At 36.9% G+C, this 18420-nt stretch overlaps 1 protein-coding gene across 11 annotated transcripts in view; it reads left to right on the top strand.

Moving 5' to 3' along the window:
• Window positions 1-18420, top strand: part of DDHD1 (DDHD domain containing 1) — a 108247-nt gene that overhangs the window by 73927 nt on the left and 15900 nt on the right. For all 11 annotated transcript variants that reach the window (XM_045451001.1, XM_045450996.1, XM_045451003.1 and 8 more), the window contains 3 exons: window positions 3801-3907; window positions 11716-11978; window positions 13382-13457. In XM_045451001.1, the coding sequence (XP_045306957.1) occupies window positions 3801-3907; window positions 11716-11978; window positions 13382-13457 (446 nt within the window). The remainder of the gene's footprint in view (window positions 1-3800; window positions 3908-11715; window positions 11979-13381; window positions 13458-18420) is intronic.

Here is an 18420-nt window from a genome sequence, read left to right as displayed (position 1 = left end):
ATGCAATGCCAATCAAAATCCCAGTAGAGTTTCACAAAACTCAACAAGCTGATCCTAAAATTATTGTAGAAGATCAGAGGCCCAAAAGTAGCAAGATACAGAACAAGAGGATAGAGAGGGTGTCATGTCCTGGTAGATAACAGAACTATTTTTCTACTTTTGTATTTAAGACAATTTAGATTGGCAGAAGGGTAAGCCGACAGATCAGTGCACCAGACTAGATACCCCTAGCTTGTGCTTAGGATCTGCACTTAGTTTGCAAACCTGATGTATGACAGAGATGGCCTTGGAGATCACTGGTAAAGGGTGGCCTGTTCCATAAATGGTGCTTGGTAACCAGTTATCCTATGGGGGAAAAAATGAAAATGATCCCTACCTCACATTTCAGATAGATCAAACACATAATTTATGAAAGCTAGGACTTTAAAATGTATTAGAAAAAATATATGGGAGAATGTTTTTTTTTTTTAATTTTTTTTTTTTAACGTTTATTTATTTTTGAGACAGAGAGAGACAGAGCATGAATGGGGGAGGGTCAGAGAGAGAGGGAGACACAGAATCCAAAGCAGGCTCCAGGCTCTGAGCTGTCAGCACAGAGCCCGACATGGGGCTCGAACTCACGAACAGTGAGATCATGACCTGAGCTGAAGTCAGATGCTCAACCGACTGAGCCATCCAGGTGCCCCAAGAATGTGTTCTTAAACAAAACACAAAAACACAACTATAAAGTAGCATGGATAAATTTGATTAGATTGAAATTAAGAACTTCTTTTTCTCAAAAGATACCATTAAAAGTAAGGCAAGCCACAAATGGAAAAGATGTTGCAACAGAACAACAGATATAACCACCAAAGCTTTAATATCCAGAATAAAGAACAAGAAACTCAAATGGATATTGATAGGCAGACGCGCTCACACACACACACACACACACACACACACACACACACACACACACACGTGGATATATATGTGTGTGTGTATTTTAAATACATATTTTTATATAATAAAAAAGTGCATCCCTCTAGTGATCAAGGACATGCAATTTAAAACCACAATGAAATATCTTTAAACACCCATCAGGCAAAAATTTAAGAAAGTGACAATACCAAATATTGATAAGGATGTTCAGCATTGACATTTATCATTGACTATTAGCGGGAGTATGAATTGGTACAATCACTTTGGAAGATGGTTTGACATGTTCTTATCTTGTTGAATGTGCATGTGCCCTGTGACTGCAGTTTCACCCTTCGGTGTATATATCCTAAAGAAACTCCCATACATGTGCACCAGGAGACATTTACAACAGTGTTATTAGGAACATAATTTATATTAGCAAAAAACTAAAAATAACTCAGATGTCTTTCAAAGGAAAATGGGTACATTGTTATGTGTGTAGTGCTGTACAACAGTGAAAATGAGGGGATTAAAGCTATCTGGCTCAACATCAGTGAATCTCAGAAACATAGTATTCGGGGTGAAACAAACAATGGGCAGTAAGTTAATTTACATAGTGTTCCGAAACAGACAAAATGAAATAAAATATTTAGTCTCTGGCACATAGTAAATGCTACAGAATTGGCTAAAATTATTAATGAACATGTAGGAAATCTGTAAAGAAAAGTAAGGAGTGTAATCAACACAAACTTATTTTATTTCATTTTATTGTACTGTATTTTTAGAGAGAGAGCATGTAAGCTGGGGGAAGGGCAGAGGGAAAGAGAGAGACTTTAAGCAAGCTGTTCACTCAGCGCAGAACCCAACAGAGGGCTCGATCCCGTGACCCTGGGATCATGACCTTAGCCAAAATCAAGAGTCAGACACTCAACCAACTGAGCCACCCAGGTGGCTCAACACAAACTTCTTATTGGTGGTTATTTAGAGAGGAAGGGGCATTTGATCATTTAGGGATATACTGTGGGTTTTAGAGATACTGGCAATATTCTTAAGCTAGGTGGCAGAAACATGTTTTCCCATATATAAATTACTCTTTCAGTTGCACAAAAATATTAAATATCTTCTTCATATGCATGTGTATTGCCCAGTACAAACTTTTTTTGGAAGTGCATTAAAATGACATTTAAACTTTTCATATCAGCACGGTAGTCACATCTTTCACTTGTACAATTTAAAAATGGGCACAGGCTGTAAAATAGGTAGTGCAATCCATATCTTTTATGTCTTTGAAAAGACTTCTAGCTTTTGCCTGAATCCTTGTCTTCCAGTCATTATTAGATTGTATTAAAGTAGGGAATAAATAAAAATCAATGCAGTGAGAAACTGGAAGATAAAAATATAAGCCTTCTGCTGCCCACCTTGCGCTTTCATATTATGATATTCATCCAGGTATAGTGCTTCTTTATATTTCTATAAGAAGTGCAAAGTTTTCTTCACTTTGTTAGGCATTTAATAGAATAATCTTCCCAAAGTAGAATTTCCACAAGTTAGCTGTAATTGCACTACAATTTATGTCACTTTTTTTTTTTTTTTTAATAAATTATCCCAACTTAATCTTGTTTTTTGCGGAGGCCCGTTGCTGATTTGCCTTTGTGCATATTTGTAATTTGGCAGCTCCTGCCCACAGCACCTTTGGTTCACTGAAGATAGATACATGTACAGTGTAGGCAAACTTTTTAATTTGTTGCTGGTTTGTCACCAGTGGCTCTAGGCATTCCATATGGGTATTGCCAGGCCAAGGTGCGGAGGCCAAAGAAGGAGAAGAGAAAGGAAACAGGAAAAGAGGTATAGAAAGAGTGAGGTCATGTCTCTTAACACTTGTTACAAGAATAGAGATGGCCTGGTTTTGCTCTGGGTACCCCTGAATGTCATGCAAAAGCCAGTACATAGGAAAAAATGGTAAATCTTTATAGATTTGATAATGGTTTTCATACTTAATGTTCCTTTTCTTCCCACGTCCCCTTTTGTCTTTTACTGGTTTTTTCGCCGGGGGGGGGGGGGGGAGGGGAGAGGAGGATAGGTGGGGGCAGGGGATTGCAACATTTTGCAAGAAAGGAAAGTTCATTAGATCCAAAGCTACTCTTGAATATTTTTCTTTGAGACTTTTTTTTTTTTAATCAACATACAGTGCAATATTGGTTTCAGGAGCAGAATTCAGTGATTCACCACTTACATACAACTCCCTGCTCTCATCACAATAAGTGCCCTTCTTAATACTCATCACCCATCTAGCCCATCTCCCATCCACCTCCCTCCATCAACCCTCAGTTTGTTTTTGTTAAGAGTATCTTGAGGTTTGTTTCCCTCTCTTCTTTTTCCTCCTTTCCCATGTGCTCATTTGTTTTGTTTCTTAAATTCCACATATGAGTGAAATCATACGGTATTTGTCTTTCTCTGATTGACTTATTTCACTTAGCATGATACATTCTAGCTCCATCCACATCGTTACAAATGGCAAGATTTCATTCTTTTGATAGCTGAGTAATATGCCATTGTATATGTCTACCTCATCTTCTTTGTCCACTCATCAGTCAGTGGACATTTGAGCTCTCTCCATAGTTAGGCTATTGTTGATAACGCTGCTATAAACAGTGGGGTGTATATACCCCTTTGAATCTGTATTTTTGTATCCTTTGGGTAAATACCTAATAGTGCATTTACTGGATTGTAGGGTAGTTCTATTTTTGGTTTTTTGAGGAAATTCCATACTGTTCTCCAAACCACTCTTGAACACTTAAACATGAACTTAAAGACTTATTGTTTCAGAGAATGTAATCTTTTTCATATTTTTCCCTAAAACAAAGATCTTCTGTAAATTTTTTTTTTTTTTTAATTTGTAGACACTGTTGATTCCATTACTCCTGACAAAGTACGCGGTTTAAGGGATATGTTGAACAGCAGTGCAATGGACATAATGTATTATACTAGCCCACTTTATAGAGATGAAGTAAGTATCATGATTGTCTTGTTGCTGTTGGGTATCTTTTAGAGTGTTAGTGCATGTGTCCTGAATTTGAAATTTTTATGCAGTTTTTTTTTTTTTTTACAAGCAAATGAGCATTTACAGGAATCCATTAATCTAAAAATAGCCTGTATTAGTGAATTTGATTGTCTTCAACACATTGGGAAGCCCTTAATACCTGAAAGTAATAGATAGGTTAGAAAATAGCTCTTTGAAAAATACCACTTTTCATAAATCTGATTAATTGTATCTATAATTATTGTGCTCACAAAAGAGTTTTGGACATTTAGAAATTTCCTTCAAGTTTTTTGTGTGTAATAGACTTGCTTTTATTGTGTCATTTGCATGTGGATTCATTTAGTTCTTAAATAGTAATGTTGCTTATGCATCACAAAAATAACCCTGAGAGGTATAAGAGTAAAAGTTTATTCAGAGGGATGAGAGATCCTCTACTGAATACATTTTGTCACTTTATTGATGTGAGAAAAAGAACTGTTTCATAGGAATAACCTTGTTAATTACCTAGCTTGTGTTAGCTTGTCTAATCGTCATTAAAACCCTATGAGGTAGATATAATTAATATCTTCATTTGAAAGATGAGAAAACGGGAACAAGGAGTAGTTACTAGTACAGCTCTCTGTGCTGCTCCAAGCCAATTCATTTCTGATTTTGTTCATTCAGAGCCATTCCTGATTCATTCAGGATATCCCTTGCACATCTACAGAAATATGTTTGGTTAATCGCCGAAGAACCTCCTTCTCTTTGGGCTGCCATCCCCTTAGGATTTTTTGCCATTCCTCTTTCTGTATCCCCTCTTTCTGTATCCCCTGTATCTCTACCAGTACAGAGTAGTCTGCCACGATCTGATAACAGTAAAAGAAACTATTCTGGACCTCATTCTAACCCAACAAGGAAGGCCTGGTTCATGAAGTACAGAATTTACCTGTTGGTAGTCCTTTATAGTATATGGTGAGTGTTGTTAAATATGCCCTAAAGGTTAAGAAATTGAATTATAGTATTGCAAGTGAAACTAGTTAGTGGGAAAAAAAGGAAAGAGGATGGCTGAAAGCATATAACACACACACACACACACACACACACTCAGATGCCATGGGTATACCTTATACACACAGATATATGGTTGGTAGTATTCCTAAGAAGGTATCCAGAATGTTTAAGGGTAAAATGTGCTGAGGCATGTCCCCCAAAACTAATAATAAGAGTTTTGTAAAAAGATTTAGGTTGACATTGATAACAAGAAAAACTAGAAAAAGTATCAGACTCAAAGCTCTGAACGTTAGTTAGTGATGATGGAGAAAGTAGTCACTTTCTAATTTACACTTACACCTTCAAAAATAGTTATCCTTTGAATGGAGTTTAGTAAAACAGATATTCGGTAGAAAGAGGGAACTGATGACTGAAATAAATGGAGAACACTCAGCGTTTTAAATTAGTCTGTCCTTTAATCCAGTTGAATTTTGCAGAAAAGCTCTAAAGAACTTGTGGCTGAGTTTCACCAGTCCTGAGCAATGTTTCCCAAACATCCTTAAGTAGAACAGTTACTTGGGGTACTCATTAAAAATACAGCCAACAAACAGCCTCATGGGGCTCATTGGAATTGAGGGTATTAATGTGAATTAGTGATTTTGAACATATTGGGATATGTAGAGATATCTATATATTTAAGTGGATATATGTACATATGCATGCAAATATTTCCCACCTGTGTGCATTGAAAGGGACACAAAGTAAAGACACCCCAATCCAATGAGTACACCTAGCACCCAGACCTTTGTCTCCAATACTGTTAATACCCTCTCAGAAGAACTAGTGTTCCTAAGGGAAATGGCTGATTCCAGGACTGAGGCAGGATTGGTACAGGTCGAAGCTGGAACTGCTTGTCATGACAGAAAGGAAAATGCTCGAAAGAATGATGGGGCAGGTCACAAGGACACAGGAGCCAAATTAAAGAAGCAGATCCCCACTGGCCAAATCTGGAACAATTTGAGCACCAAAATAATTAAGGAATTATCATTCCTTATTATTAGGAATTAGGAATAGTTTTAATATAGAATTATAAGGATAATATAAGGAGTTATAAATCACTGCAAAATTCATAATCCATTTCGATTACAAATAGATAAATAAGTGGGGGAGAAAGCTTCTCTGCTTACTGTAAATGCCAAGGGCTTTCTGAAAAATGTGGAGGGCACGCTGGAGGAAAACCTCATTTTGCACTTGTTGTGGTAGGATCAGATAAAAGAGGCTTGGGCAGGATTCATCAGTGGATGCTAAATTGAGGGCATAATTTTGATGAGGAACAGGATATTTGCATAGTCTTAAAGTGTATCCTCACAGACTGCTTATGAGCTAAAAAAAAAAAAAAAGAACAGATATACAGTAGAGAAATTAGGCAGTACCTTTACTGGGTGTTACTGAGGGACACTCAGAGGAGGATACAGCATCATTTATGCAGTACTCCAATCATTAGGAAACCTCAAGCAAACACAAAATAAGGAAGTTCAAATAAAGTAGGAATGGGACTAGGTTCTTTTTAAATGTAAATATCATGAAAGACAAAGAATCCTTATGGAAAATGTTCCAGATTAAAGGAGGCTAAAGAGACATGGTGGCTAAAGACAGCATCTCATCCTAGACCATAACTTGTACTGGCTGGGGGAAAATGCTGCAAAGTGTATTATTATTAAATTAATCATCTGACAGAATGTGAATGGTAGATCAGATTAGTTGAAATGTTATATCAAAGTAAATTTATTTTTTTAAGTTTATTTATTTATTTTGAGATAGAGCCGGGGAGGGGCAGAGAGAGAGAGAGAGAGGGGAAGAGAGAATCCCAAGCAGGCTCTGCGCTATCAGCACAGAGCCCAGTGTGGGGCTCAGTCTCACAAACCATGAAATCATGACCTGAGCCAAGAACAAGAGCAGACACTTAACCAACTGAGCCACCCAGGTTCCCCTCAAAGTAAGTTTATGAAGTTGATTGCTACACTCTGAGTATGGAAGAGAATATTCCTAGTCTTGGGAAATATACCCTGGAGTATTTAGAGATAAAGGACCATGACGTAATATATCCTCACATGGTTTGCAAAACCACGTGGTTCACAAAAAAATGTATGCACATGTGTGTGCTACAAAAACAAACAGAAGGAATGATAAAGCAAACAGGATAAGATGCTAACAATAAGTAAATCTTGGGTAAAGGATTTATGGATGATCTTTATCCTTTTTTTTTTTTTTTGCCACATTTGATAAATTTGAAATTATTTCCAGGTAAAAAGTTAAAAAAATGAAACAAAAAAAAAAATGGTTTCCAAGGTCCCCTCCCTGGAGATTCTGATTCAGAGGGTCTGACATAGAGCTTATGAATTTGTGTTAAAACAGTTCCCCAAGAGGTACCATCAGGGAAATTTGGGAAACCTTGCTTAAGGTATCGTGAAGAACAAAGGAAAACTCTGTGAGAAGCAGGCCAAAATTGTTCTTAATTTTAAAAAAGGAAAGCAGATTCTGCAAATCAAAGCCCATTTAGTACAAGGTTGACATTAGCCAATATTCTAGAATAAATTATTTTTAAGCAGTGTATGTTTCCTTAGGGATAAATAACAGTGATAATCTTAATGATTATCTCATGCCTGGTGAATGAACCTTGTTTGGTTTATTTGATAGGCATATGAAAGAGCTTTTTTTTCCCCTTCCTCTCAGCCTTTGGGGTTAAATGGATGCACAGTCAAAAACTGCCACTTAACTAGCTGTGTGACCTTAGATCAAATTTCTCACTTTCTCAGCTTCCTCACTTATAAAATGGACACAAGATACATACCTGATAAAGGTCGTCATGAAGATTAAAGGTGTAATGTATATAAAGTTCCCAGTACAATTCTCAAGTTGTGATTAATTATATATCTGTCTTTATGTATTTCAAGGGTTCCCATTTAAGAAAAAAAAAAAAGAATAGACTTACTCTGTTAACTCTAGAAAGTGAATAAAGATCAGTGATAGAAAATATGGAAAGGAACATGTTTGTTTACTAATGAAGAACTTTTTAAGTAACTAAAGCTGCTTTAAAAAAAATAGAAATGTCTCAAGGAAAAAAATTATAAGTAATGTGATAGATTTTAAACTTTTTTTTTAATATTTATTTTTGAGAGACATAGACAAAACACGAGTGGGGGAGGGGCAGAGAAAAGGAGACACAGAATCTGAAGCAGACTCCAGGCTCCAAGCTGTCAGCACAGAGCCTGACGTGGGGCTCGAACCCACGAACCATGAAATCATGACCTGAGCCGAAGTTGGGCACTTAACCGACTGAACCACCCAGGTGCCCCTGATAGATTTTAAACCTGAGGGGTGCCTGGGTGGCTCAGTCAGTTGGGCATCCGACTTCAGCTCAGGTCATGACCTTGCAGTTTGTGGTTTCGAGCCCCACATCAGGCTCTGTGCAGACAGCTCAGAGCCTGAAGCCTACTTCAGATTCTGTGTCTCCCTCTCTCTTTGCCCTTACCCTGCTCATGCTCTGTCTCTCTCTCTCAAAAATAAATAAACATCAAAAAAAAAACTTAAGACTTATTTATAGTGACCTTTTGTAATATGTACATGTATCAAGTCATTATGTTATATACCTTAAGCTTATACAATATTGTATGTCAATTCTATCACAATAAACTGGACAAAAGTATTCAAAAACTAGAAGTGTCCACTTTAGAGTGGAGATCCTCCCTGGGATAGATGGTGAGTGACTTATCAGGGATGCCACTGAGGGGACTCCTACCTTCAGAGCAGTTTAAATTAGATCATCTCTTAGTTCCCTTTTCACGGGAGATTGTGAGAGATGCTCATGGGAGGGACCTAATTAGTGATTGCACCAATAGTCATGAGAAAACCATGCTTCAGGAAAGAGTTTTGTGTATCAATTACTACTTCTCAGGTTATACTATCCAAGGACCAATTAAAAAAAAAAAGGAAACTAATCCAGACTTCAGAGACATCATCAGAGACCATTTGGCCCTTACTTTGACCCTGAATAAAGTATCATGAAAAATCCAGAGAGAAATATATATCTTATGTACATCTGAACTCTCTTCTCAATGACTTTTAAAAGTGAAAAATTACAAAGAGAATGGTCATGGCCATATCATTAAAATTTCCTGAAGCAGAGAGAAGAACAAAGGACTAATCATCTTTTTCAGTCAGACTATGTATGTGTGGATTCTCTCTTGAAACTGCTGGCTTTTTCTTTTTGGGTTGATTTTCTTAATAAATTTTAACTTGTAAGCAGCAGTTATGAGAATTAAAAACTCTTAAGCTTTTGAAAAGCCATCCATTGCCTACTGTGTTAAAGGTTAGCTGACTTGATTAGATAATATTGTAGAACTAATAAAATTAATACCATAGGGTATATCATTAATCTTGGTTCATATGTCTCAAATGAATATACTTGGTCACTAAGGGATCATAGCTGGGAGAATATAATTGGATCAGTGAGGAAAGGGGGGAAAGAAAAAAACCCTAATTAGAGTAGACTTTTTGGACACATCATAGAGGTAGATTTCTCCTTTTGCTGCTGACTGGATGATTTATAAAAGCATTTAAACACAACTGTTTAAAACTTTGCTTTCAAAATCATAATGTTTTGAAACACAAATGTTCCCGTGTACGTAAACTATAGGAAAAGATTAAAATTGCTACCATATCTAGATATGTTCTAATAAGGAAACACAAAGACCACTTCTATTCAAGTGTATGATTATTAGAACAGATGAAAGATGAAAGCATCAGCTCTTCAGAATTGTCCATTCCGTGTTTCATTTCACGGTGAAACATTTTAAGGTCAAATAACTTTCTCTGCCTCAGATAGTTACACTTGTTTTTAGTTACACATATATGATTGCTGAAACATTGGGTATAGTGAGAAATGCTTTAAATTTTTTGATATGAAATAGGTTATTCACTGGTAGAGATACTGATAGATCTTTTTATTTTAATGGGGGGATGGTATTTTAAAAACAAAAGGATTGGGTACCTTTTGTCAGAATACTTAAGGATATATCTTTTAGTGTTTCTGGACTTGCCTGGGGTGAGGCTTAAAATCAAGGGCTTCAAATGTAAAAACTATTAACAAATGTTGCTTTTGAAGGAATTTTATTTTATCTAAACATTAGCTTTTTCTGTACCTCCTATCATCTAGATTGTAAATCAAGAAAATTACAAATTTTAAGGGTTACTTGGTATTATCAAAGCCAAGTCCAAAGCATTACATTATAGCCCCCTTTGAGGAGAGCCCTATAAATTTCATATCACACTGCATACTCTTTAAACTATATTGGCTGGAATTACCTACAACCCATGTCTTAGAAGGGTTTTATATGCATTTGCCACTAAGGCAGTAGTTCTTAAAATGTGGTGCCCAGAACTGCTCAGATACTTGAGAATGGAGCCTAGCAATCTGTATTTAACAAGCCCTCCACATGATGCTGGTGCACTTTGTTGGAGCTGGCTTTTCCCAAGACAGAAATTAAAATAACCAATTAAAGTAAAACCTTTGCATTTGTCCCTAGAGAAAGGACAGCACATAGTGGCAACTCCTCCTCTCCTTCTCTTCCTTCATTGGCTAGATGTATTTCATCACACCCAACACATGCTTTCGGTAGCTTTAAGCAGACCTTGGTATTGCATTGTAGAATTCTGCAGTGCCAACAATTAAGAGAGAACATCATGCCTTCATTCATGTCACTGCTAACCCTGCCATGCATGAATGCTCAAATGATTTAGAGGTTAATATCAGCAGGTAAAACATGTTCAGTAAAATCTAATAGAGGGTAGTGGCCTCTTGAGACAAAATAATAAAACTGAAAATGGAAGCAACACATAATGAATATTTGTATGTCAGAGTACCAGCTGGCATAGTAAGTACTGAAATGAGAAATTAAGTTAATATCAAGCAGGAAATTTATAATCAAAAAGTAGCAAGCAATGATAGGAAGAGGAGAGGACTGTCTTATAACTGACGAGGGCCCAGTATGGGTTTGAGTAACATTTTTCTGACTTTGTTGAATATTTCAGTTAATATTTGTTAGAGCTAAATTTCAAAGGAAGTAGTTTTACAAAGAAAAAATGACTTAAGATACTTCCCACATTGATAACCTTAAGCCTTAAAAAAAACCCTGCTTTCCATCCACATAAAACAACTTTTTACTCGTATCTATATTGCCAACTCAATGGGAATTTTGGAATTTCAAGTGGATCAACATTAGTTTTTTTTTTCAATCATACAATGGCCTTTGATTACATTACTCTTATCTAAACACATAATGTAATATATATAGTACATTAGCACACTTGTTATCATAAACTCAGATATTCTTTTTCTAACATTTACTATAGCTTAAACTATGAGGTGTAAAAATTTAGAATTACATACGAGTAAGTTGCAATGAAGAAAAAATTTGAAGGGACTCTTTGGAAATCTTACTGGAATCTGCATGGAATTTTTTTTGTTTTAATCTTTGGAACTGCTGGCTCATATAGTTAGTATAAGGACTGTGAAAGGAGCTAGATGGGTGATATCTGCCTGTATTTTTTAGTGATGATACAGATTACGCATTATGTTTACTTTTCTTCATTTTCCGCAAGGTTTTGAAATACTTGAGTTCATTTTAATAACCTAGGTATATTTGGCCAGTAATGTCTGTGTTTCTTTCTTAATGTATTTGAGTTTGGAGATAAAGTTTATAGCAAAGTCAGTGATTAATATGATAATGTTTTCTTATTTCAAACAGCTAGTTAAAGGCCTTCAGCAAGAGCTGAACCGATTATATTCCCTTTTCTGTTCTCGGAATCCAGACTTTGAAGAAAAAGGGGGTAAAGTCTCAATAGTGTCACATTCCTTGGGATGTGTAATCACTTATGACATAATGACTGGCTGGAATCCAGTTCGACTCTATGAACAGTTGCTACAGAAGGAAGAAGAGTTGCCTGATGAACGATGGATGAGCTATGAAGAACGACATCTACTGGATGAACTCTATATAACAAAGCGACGGTAAAATACCTTAGTCTCTTAAAAGAATTTTAAAAGTCTTCATGGAATTACTGGACTTCTTAAGAGAAAACTGTAAGATTTTCATGATAATATTTGGAGTACGGAGAGTATTAGGTAACATGCCTAATCGACGAGAGACAATTTTGTTAATTTTCATGCTAATTCCATGCATGTTCCAATAGCATAAAATAAATTGCTTTGTCATCATCTTTTTCCTTCCATCTCTTCTTCAGAATTTGTTAGGAGTGAAATCTAAAACTTATTCCAAGCTGAGTCACTGTGCAGAATCCTTATTGAAAATGTTTACCAGTTTGTAATCCTTTGTAATTTTTACTAATCTTAGAGATGGGCCTTTGCCTTTCTTATTATTCTGAAAATAATTTTAAATCCCTTTTCTCCTTGGCAAATGAATTTTTGGCAGATTTATAATTATTTGATCACTTGGGCCTTCCTGATACTACCTTATAATTCTTAATTACATTCCTGTCTTCATCTATAGTTACATCCTTTATCTTCCTTGTCCTCTTAATGCATCTCATCGATTCTAATAGAACAGTAAAAAGTCACTCATTTTGATAGTTAACATCATATGAAAACAACCAATGTAGTTGACCAAAAATTTTACTCAGGAAGCCTTGGATTTGTTTTAGTCTCATAAGTAGTTGTCTAAGGATTTTATTTAAAATATTATTAAGTACCATAGGCTAGATACATATATTTTGTAATGTCAAAATAATTGATAGTTTTGAAAGAAGATATAAGCATGCTTCAGAGCAGCCATTTTTTGTTTTCTTTTGCTTTTTAATTCACCTCCAAGTTAGTTAACATATAGTGCAAAAATGATTTCAGGAGCAGATTCCTTAATGCCCCTTACCCATTTAGCCCATCCCCCCCCCCCACAACCCCTCTAGTAACCCTCCGTTCTCCATATTTAAGAGTCTCTTGTGTTTTGCCCCCCTTCCTGTTTTTATATTATTTTTGCTTCCCTTCCCTTCCCTTGTGTTCATCTGTTCTGTGTCTTTTAGTCCTCATATGAGTGAAGTCATATATTTGTCTTTCTCTGACTAATTTTGCTGTGTATATGGTGCGAACATTTAGTGTGATTTTTTTTTTTTTAAGGTCATATATATGTTTGTATTTGCCTCACATTTCCCTAAAGGATCCTCCCAAAAAGCTGTTAACAACAGCTATTATGAAGAGTAGAGCTACTTTTACTAATCATTTTATAAATGTTTATAGACTGTAGCAGGTGCATGTATCAAATACTGTCAACAGGGATTAATTTGAGGGATTGGATAATGGCTCATCATTTTCTTCTTTATACTTTAGTGAACTAGCGAGCATCTAATATTTATAAAATTGTGAATATAAATATTAGTACATTATCTCCTACTGCTTCCTAGACTGAGAGAAATAGAAGAACGGCTACATGGATTGAAGGCGTCATCCATGACACAAGCACCTGCCTTAAAATTTAAGGTAAGGAAAGAGAGAGATAAGATTTCCATCATTTATCTCAATTTCTTTTCAAACATCATTTTTTTTTTGTTTTTGTTTTTTTTGTTGTTTTTGTTTTTTTTGTTGTTTTTTTTAATTTTTTTTTAATGTTTATTTACTTTTTGAGACAGAGAGAGACAGAGCATGAACGGGGGAGGGTCAGAGAGAGAGAGGGAGACACAGAATCTGAAATAGGCTCCAGGCTCTGAGCTGTCAGCACAGAGCCCGATGCGGGGCTTGAACTCACGAGCCATGAGATCATGACCTGAGCCGAAGTCGGACGCTTAACCGACTGAGCCACCTAGGCGCCCCTCAAACATCATTTGAAGTGTGACAGTAGGTAGGATTCAAGTGAAATCTGAATTTTTCTTTCAAATGAATATATACTGAACACATACTGTGTGTTGGACATTGCTAGTTTTGGGGTTTTACAAGGAAAAGGGTGGACAAGATGGCTCCCCAGCCCTCAGGATCTGTAACACAGCATTATTGGTACTATTAGTAGCTTATAGAATGATATATACATGAGAGAGAGGTTGTAATTTTGCTTGGAAAGGTTTACAAAGGAATGACATTTGTACTTAATCTCAGTAAAGTGGATATTGCCAAGTGGAGGAAAAGAGAAATGTTATTCTGTGTAAAAGAAACAGCACAACAGGGGTGTGAAGGGGTATGACCCCATAGTACCTCCAAGAAACATGAAATAATCTCAAGTAGTGGAAAGAGAAAAATATAGATAGATTTGGGAAATATTTAGTATTTAGAAATAACAAGCCTTAGTAACCAGCTAGTTATGGATGATAAGAAAAATAAGCGGAAGCATATAGTGATGATTTTAGGGATGGATGGAAAGCTTGCTTTCATTCAGTGAGAAGTATATGACAAAAGCACAGGATGGGGTGTATGTGGTTGGTTTGGAGCAGGGTAGGCAAAACAGTTTAGCTAGAATTTACAGGATTTGGGGCAAAGGGGCTGTGGGATAACAGGAAGAGCTAGAAATAAAGAACTTATATTTCATATGAAGGGTTTTTGAGCATCAGAATGGAGCTGTGGTAAAGTAGTTGTTTAGAAGAATAAAAAATGATAGAGAGATGTCGACCTTGACCTGCCTGTTGGAAAGGACATAGCCTGTAGCTGAATAACAACTCGTTTGCAATGTTAAATGGAGCATGTCATAAGCTCCCTAATACTCATTTCCTTTTGAATGTATACACATATATAGTGTACTATATCATCTCTTCTTGAAATCTTTTATCACAAGAACTTAACATACTGCTTAAGTAATGGAATGATGTAGAAAATTTTCTATAAGAATCTGTCTCTATGACTTACAATGTTTTTTTTTTTAACTTCCATATTTAAAGGCCATAAGGTTGGGATACCTGGGTGGCTCAGTCGGTTAAACATCCAGCTTTGGCTCAGAGCATGATCTCGTGGTTTGTGAGTTTGGGCCCCGCATCGGGCTCTGTGCTGACGGCTTGGAGCCTGGAGCCTGCTTCAGATTCTGTGTCTCCCCCTCTCTCTGCCCCTCCCATGCTCATGCTCTGTCTCTCTCTGTCTCTCGATAATGAAATAAACATTAAAAAATATATATTTAGGGGCGCCTGGGTGGCGCAGTCGGTTAAGCGTCCGACTTCAGCCAGGTCACGATCTCGCGGTCCGTGAGTTCGAGCCCCGCGTCAGGCTCTGGGCTGATGGCTCAGAGCCTGGAGCCTGTTTCCGATGCTGTGTCTCCCTCTCTCTCTGCCCCTCCCCCATTCATGCTCTGTCTCTCTCTGTCCCAAAAATAAATAAACGTTGGGAAAAAAAAAAATTAAAAAATATATATATATATTTAAAAGCCATAAGGTAAATTTATGTATTTAAAAAGTATATGAGCATGATCTTTGGAGTGATCCCACCTGGAAGTTGAGTTCCATCTCTACCACCACTTTTTTTAAGTTTATTTATTTATTTTGAGGGTGGGGGAGGGACTCAGAGAGAGAGGAAGAGAGAGAATTCTAAGTGGTCTCCACACCATCAGCACAGAATCCAATGCAAGGCTTGATTTCGTGAACTGTGAGATCATGACCTGAGCCAAAAAAAAAGACTTGGATGCCACCATTTTTATATATGATCAATATGTTAAATATGCAGAATTGATCTGATAGAAAAAGTAAACTCTTGTATTTCATGTCCTGGATTTTTTTTACTGGAGAGTAGAGTATGATCCACCAAGTATTAGGATCTCAAAATTCAATATTCATATTACTAGAACTAAAACACTATAATTGTGTATTCTTGTAGTATATACTCATGTGTAGTCTAATAATATGAATTTTTAATTGTTATTTAATTACTCATAGAGGAAAAATACAGAAATCTGAAATTTAAAAAGGACTATCTGATGACTGGCAAATTAATATTTAGAACTCCAGGGATCTAGAAGGAACAGAAGTCTTTCTATGCCTGTTAACAAAAAGATGGGTTTACTTTCAGAGTATAGGTGTTAGGTCTGTTACAGGTGACCACTAAACTTTAAAAACAGAAAAACTATTGACAAATATTGGTCTGAAGAGTGGGAAAATTTGGTTGTGATCACAAAACTTGGCCACTAACTGGTTATGTAACATTGGCCAATTATTTAACATCTCTGAATTCGTCTGCTTACTCATCTCTGGAAAAGGAGGTTAGGCTAAATGTCCAAAGCTCTTTTTCACCTTGAAAATTCTTTGATGGGTGTAGATTTCACTAAATCAGTCATTACTCTTAGAATAATTCCTTTGTGGGGTGCCTGGGTGGCTCAGTCAGTTAAGCATCTGACTTCAGCTCAGATCATGATCTCGGGTTTGTGAGATCAAGCCCCACATCAGGCTCTGTGCTGACAGCTCCGAGTCTGGAGCCTGCTTCAGAATCTGTGTCTCCCTACTCGTGCTCTATTTTTCTCTCTATCAAAATAAATAAACATTTAAAAAAAAGAAGAATTCCTTTGTGTGTTTGTCTGTCAAACTGCATACCAATCATAAAGAAAGAAAAGTTGTTTTATAACAATTTAACAAAAATTTATGAAATGCCTGACCAAAGCATAAAGCATTTTTCTAGGATGTACATGTATTTACAGGTATGTATACATCAAGCAGAAAGGATTTACATAGAGGTGCCTGGGTGGTTTATTAAGTTAAGCGACTAACTCTTGATTTCAGCTCAGGTCATGGTCTCAAGGTTCGTGGGTTTGAGCCCACATTGAGCTCTGTAGTGAGCATAGAGCCTGCTTGGGATTGTCTTGCTCCTCTGTCTCTGCCTCTCCCCTGCTCACTTGCGTTCTTTCTCCCTCTCTCTCAAAAATAAACTTTAAAGTGTATTTAAAAAAAAAAAAAAAAAAAAAAAGGATTAGGGCACCTGGGTGGCTCCATTGGTTGAGCATAGGAGTTTGGCTCAGGTCATGATCTCATGGTTTGTTGCATTCTGGCCCCTTGCTGAGTTTTGTGCTGAGAGCATGGAGCCTGCTTGGGATTCTCTGTCTCCCTCTCTCTCTGCCCCTCCCCCACTCATGCATGCACATGTGCATGCATGCTCTCTCGCTCTAAGATAAGCATTAAAAAAAAAAAAAGTATTTACTTAAATTTTCTTCTATCTCCACTATATTTTGTATCTTTCCCTATCCTTTATTATTTTAATTATCTTAATCCTTTCAGAAGTTGGTGTTTTCATCTGTGTCACTGTCTATGATGTTTTTTGTTTTCTTTCTTTTGTGTTTATTTGAGAAAGAGAGAGCATGCAAAAGCAAGGGGGGGTGGGGCAGAGAGAAAGAGAGAGAGAGAGAGAGAAAGAGAATCCCGAGCAGGCTCTATGGTGTCAGTGTAGAGCCAGAGCCCAATGCAGGGCTCAGACCCACGAACCCAGGGCTCAGGACCTAAGCCAAAATCAAGAGTTGGACACTCAACTGACTGAGCCACCCAGACAGCCCAGTTACTATCTACCATTTCAAATGCTTTTTCTTATAGTTTTAATTTAACACAAGTTAATTTTCCTCAGCCTTCAGACATGTCGAAGTTACCCAGTCCTTTAAAAGCAAACAAAAACTTTCTCAAACCTTCTTTAACATGGAGGTACCATTTTCAAAATATATATTCGTTATTTGGGGGAAAAAAGAAGAGTCGCTTCAGATATAGTGTGGGGAAGAGATTAAAGGGACATAAAATTGGAGGCAGAGACAAGTATATATAGTTATAGTCCAGATGAAAGACCATGAGGTGAAGTGCAATAACTTCTTAGATGTTGGAGATGAGATGGAATGATGAATTTGGGACGTCTCACCCATCAGGATAATGGGACATATGAGAGAAGTTAGGCAACCTTAAGAGGTAAAGTGTCATGTTCTATATATAATCCATTGCTGCTGACCACACCAGTTTTCTAGAAGCCCTCTCGCATGCCTTTCATGTATACTGCATTATCGTGGTTCTCCTTTCCCTCCCCTTTTGTATTCTTACCTCCTTCCTCTGCTAATCAAATGTAGTTCTTGCTAAAGCCCTTCTCCTTTTTTCTTTTTTGTTTTAGTTTTTTGTGATGTTTATTTATTTTTGAAGTAGAGAGAGAGAGAGCGTGAGTTGGGGAGGGACGGAGAGAGAAGGAGACACAGAATCCAAAACAGGCTCCAGGCTCTGGAGCTTTCAGCACAGAGCCCAATGCGGGGCTCAAACTCACCAGCCATGAGATCATGACTTGAGCCGAAGTCGGATGCCCAACTGACTGAGCCACCCAGGCACTCCTCCTTTTTACTTTTAAATGTTTGTTTATTTTGAGAGATATGCACTATGCATATCTATGCACTTCATAAGCCATCTTACCACTTCTCTTGGTTTTACGTGTCACTTCTGTAATGGTGATACATAGAGTTGGGAGATGACCTATCCAATTCTGTATCTCTTGCCTTAGAATTTCAGCCCCTGTAAATTAGATATGT

Source organism: Leopardus geoffroyi, chromosome B3 (genome assembly GCF_018350155.1).
Source record: "Leopardus geoffroyi isolate Oge1 chromosome B3, O.geoffroyi_Oge1_pat1.0, whole genome shotgun sequence".
NCBI lineage: Eukaryota > Metazoa > Chordata > Mammalia > Carnivora > Felidae > Leopardus > Leopardus geoffroyi.
This window is presented reverse-complemented; position numbering and strand designations above follow the sequence as displayed.